At 44.4% G+C, this 3809-nt stretch overlaps 1 protein-coding gene across 1 annotated transcript in view; it reads right to left on the bottom strand.

Moving 5' to 3' along the window:
- Positions 1–458: 458 nt before the first annotated feature.
- The window catches only part of LOC103076717 (serine/threonine-protein kinase ULK4-like), a 145433-nt gene continuing 142082 nt past the window's right edge, over positions 459–3809 (bottom strand). The window contains exon 2 of the mRNA XM_007455874.1: positions 459–735. Within this exon, the coding sequence (XP_007455936.1) occupies positions 459–735 (277 nt within the window). The remainder of the gene's footprint in view (positions 736–3809) is intronic.

Here is a 3809-nt window from a genome sequence, read left to right as displayed (position 1 = left end):
TTTCTAAAGGCGGAGAGGCTCTGTGCTGATTTTTGCTGAAGAGCATTGAATTCAATAAAACATAATTATCGGTTTAATTAAAACAGTTGCTCTGTGAGAAGTGAAGTTTTTTTACTAGCCAGCAGAGATGGAAGAGCCCTCATTCATTTCCAGTGTAGCTTCTGAAACAAATTGGGCTGCTTTTTTTTAATAGACACATTCTAAGTGCGGCTTTGAAATGGATCCCCTAGTCATTCATATGCAGTAATTCCATCACTGAATAAGGTGCCTTTCTCATTGGCTGCCTTTCTGGACGGAAAGAGGAGGCTCTGTGAGCCCAGACTAGGAGAAGATGCATAATTCATGGCCCTTCTTCTGGGGCCCCTCTGTGCCCCTTTCTGCTTCCTTGTACTTATATTTGAAAGGAAACGTGAGGCTGGGGACTGTCCCGCTGTGGGGCTTCCACATCCTCTCTTGATCTAGTCGGAGAGATGCTGCCCAGGAGGACAAGCGGCCTTCAGAGGCGGCTGGACCCTGGTTCCCCCACCGCCGGGCAAGGTCAGACCCCTACAGGGCTGAGCACGGGAAAGAAACCGAACTGGGAGAGTGGAGGAGAAGGTTGTCCTCCTTGGCACGGTGGATCGGAACCTACAAGGGTCAGACGACGGCAGTCCAGCCCCCCTCTCCCCGGAGAACCCTCCTTCCGCACCTGCAGCCACAGGCGGGAGGGCGGCTGCGTGGGCGGGCGCATCACTTCTGTTAGCGGAAGAGAATCATGATACGTCCTCGGAGAAGACATTTATGAGGTGATGACACGTTTTTAATTAAATGCCTTATGTATATTATTAATCCATTCCTCCTGGAAAGATAGACGGTGGCACATTATCAATGTGAGACGAGCCGGTGTATATCCGAATGCGCACACACAGCCTTTCCCCAGACCCTGGGAAGGCTCTGCAGCATCAAAGGCAGCCATGGGAGTTAAAGCTGCCTTGGAAGGGTAAGCTGTGACAAAGTGAGAGTGGCATGGACATATATACACTACCAAACGTAAAATAGATAGTTAGTGGGAAGCAGCAGCATAGCACAGGGAGATCAACTCGGTGCTTTGTGACCACCTAGAGGGGTGGGAGGGAGGGAGACGCAAGAGGGAAGAGATATGGGGACATATGTGTATGTATAACTGATTCACTTTGTTATGAAGCAGAAACTAACACACCCTTGTAAAGCAATTATACTCCAATAAAGATGTGGAAAAAAAATGGGGAATTGTCTTCATCTGAAACTACTGTCAGAATAATCACTTTGTATCATGTACTTAATTACTGTGTATTAAAAGGTATTGCATTTGAAAAAGGAAAAAAAAAAGCTGCCTTTGTTACAGCCTTCGAGCTGGTCTCAAAATCTGTGCTGCCTCTGGCCTCAAGCCTGCGCCGGGGGCCAGTGGGACTTGTGAACATGCCCTTGGCACCTGCGGGCTCACGTTTCAACCTGGAGCCCTGTGATCAGCTACGGTTTTAAGAAGCCACTGGGTTAGAGGTGGCGCACACAAGGCGCTTATTTGCAGACAGTCTGGCGGCACCTTGCCCAGAAAGTGCTCAGCTCCGCGACCGCTGCCCCGCCTCCTTCCTCTCCCTGCGTACCCCCGTTTTCCACAGCGGCCGGCAGCAGCCCCTCTATTTGACTGAGGTTAGTGGTGCCTCCTCCACTAAGCCCCCTGGTGTCAAAGTGGATGCCACCACCATGCTCTTAGATTTAAACAAAACTTAAAACTAGAACAACAATGATAGATATATTTTTTCTTGATGCTGTACAGAATTTTTTCGTTTTATCGAATTTAGTCTGATCTGCCCGTGAGAGAAATATTCTGGAAAGAAAGAATCAGAATAAGTGAACCTGTTCTCCAGATGTTGAGATATTGAAAAGGTCTTTGTTCAATCTGCTTGCAGTTATAACCCTCGCACAGATTCAGGAGGTGTCAGGTCTGGGCTAGACTACAGAATTCATCCTGACCAACTCTTCCATTTTATGGATGAGAAAACTGATGACCAGAATGTAGAATAATAGCTCAAAGCCACACAGATGGCCAACCGGATATAGAGCCAAAGTCTTCCGTTTACCAGTCTACTCAGTTTTAGGTGAAGTTTATTCCAATTCAGGCAAGCTTAGACGTCACATTGGATAACTATCTATTAGCAGATCCTGCCGACTCTGCTTCCAACATGAATCCTATTATCTATTCATAAACACAACAATTATATTGATCATTAAATAAAATTACTATTTGTTATCTATTAGCCAAATTTATTAGCAGGTCCTGCCGACTCTGCTTCCAACATGAATCCCATTATCTAGTCATAAACACAACTATTATATTGATCATTAAATAAAATTACTATTTGTTGAGTGCACATATGCTGGGCACTGTCCTAAGTACAGAGCATATATTCTTCATTAATCCTCACCTTCATTAATCCTCAGTGTCCTGTGGACGTTATTATGAATATACCCATTTTACAGATCAAATATGTTTGAGGTCAGAAATTTAGTCACTGGCAAAGATAAAATTCAAATTCTGGTCTGTTTGATTTCACTACACTGCTGCTGGCTTAGAACTTTCTAACACTTGACCTATTATAATTGTTATTTTGCAAATAAGGAAATTAAGGAACTGAGAGGGTAAGGTGAATGGGGCTGAAGTGCCACAACAGGGAAGTAGAAGATGGGATTTGAACCCAAACCATCCGGGTCCAGGGTCCACCCACATACCCAGCATGCTAAGGTGAGAGCAGGAGATCAGGTACTTATATCCCATCCACATTGCTGGACAGGGACAAGAAGGCCATGGGTTCCCAATCATTTTCACGATGGAAATAAGAGTGGATGGAGCAAGAGAAATCAGGCTATCACTAGAGGAACTGTGTCCTGATTTTTTCCTGCAGAGTCACAGTGAGACCCGATCAGATTTCATTTCTCTCCATCACCTGAACTTTATTCTGGGCACTCTGCCTTCATCCCAAATCTCCTGGGGAAAGAAGGACATATTCTGCTTTCCTGCAACGAGTCACCAATGATCACAGGGAACAGGGACACAAGAACCCAAAGGAATAACATGCTTTTCTGCTCCATAAAAGGCAACGCTCACCCACCCAGTCACACTTCATAAGGAAGAGTGACCCAGGAGGTGGAAGACAGCTAACCAAACACTCTGGAAACATAACTAGGGCCAAAGGAAGTGTGCCATGGCCAAGAGAAGGAGGCACCGTGAAGACTTTCACCCCAGATCACATCAACTGTACACATACTGAATGTATAATTATTGTCTATAGGAAACCACGTGCAATGACATTTCAAGAAAAAGTATTATTGCTTCCATAAAAAGAGGTACGTCAACAGCTTTAAATGGTTTCTGGCCTTTCCTCCTTAAGCCAAGTTGTCAAAGTGTGGGAAAGAATCCCTCGAAATGGTTCTCCATTAGGGCCACAAGACAGTAAAAAAAAGGCACCTCCCACAGGGATGGCATTGGAAGCATTTACAATTGACAAGCCCACTGAAGCCTCAACAGGTATTTATAAAAGGTATTTGGAAATGTACTTCAGAAAGAATCACTTCAAGTTTCACAAACAGTCTGCCTGGCCACATCCTCTAAGGCAGCTGACAAATTGGTCATTACCTTATTTAGGTAATATATGGGATATTAAAAATCAAAGGCCCTGCCATTTTCCTTTATAAGATTGAGCCTCTGCCTAGATTTCTTGAACTAGTGCCTCGAAAGAAAAATTTTTAATGAAGTGACAAACTAATTCTTATAAAATTAGATGCTAACATTT

Source organism: Lipotes vexillifer, unplaced genomic scaffold, assembly GCF_000442215.2.
Source record: "Lipotes vexillifer unplaced genomic scaffold, Lipotes_vexillifer_v1.1 scaffold983, whole genome shotgun sequence".
In the NCBI taxonomy this organism is placed as follows: Eukaryota; Metazoa; Chordata; class Mammalia; order Artiodactyla; family Lipotidae; genus Lipotes; species Lipotes vexillifer.
Note: the sequence above shows the minus strand (reverse complement) of the source record. Positions and strands in the feature narration are given on the sequence as shown.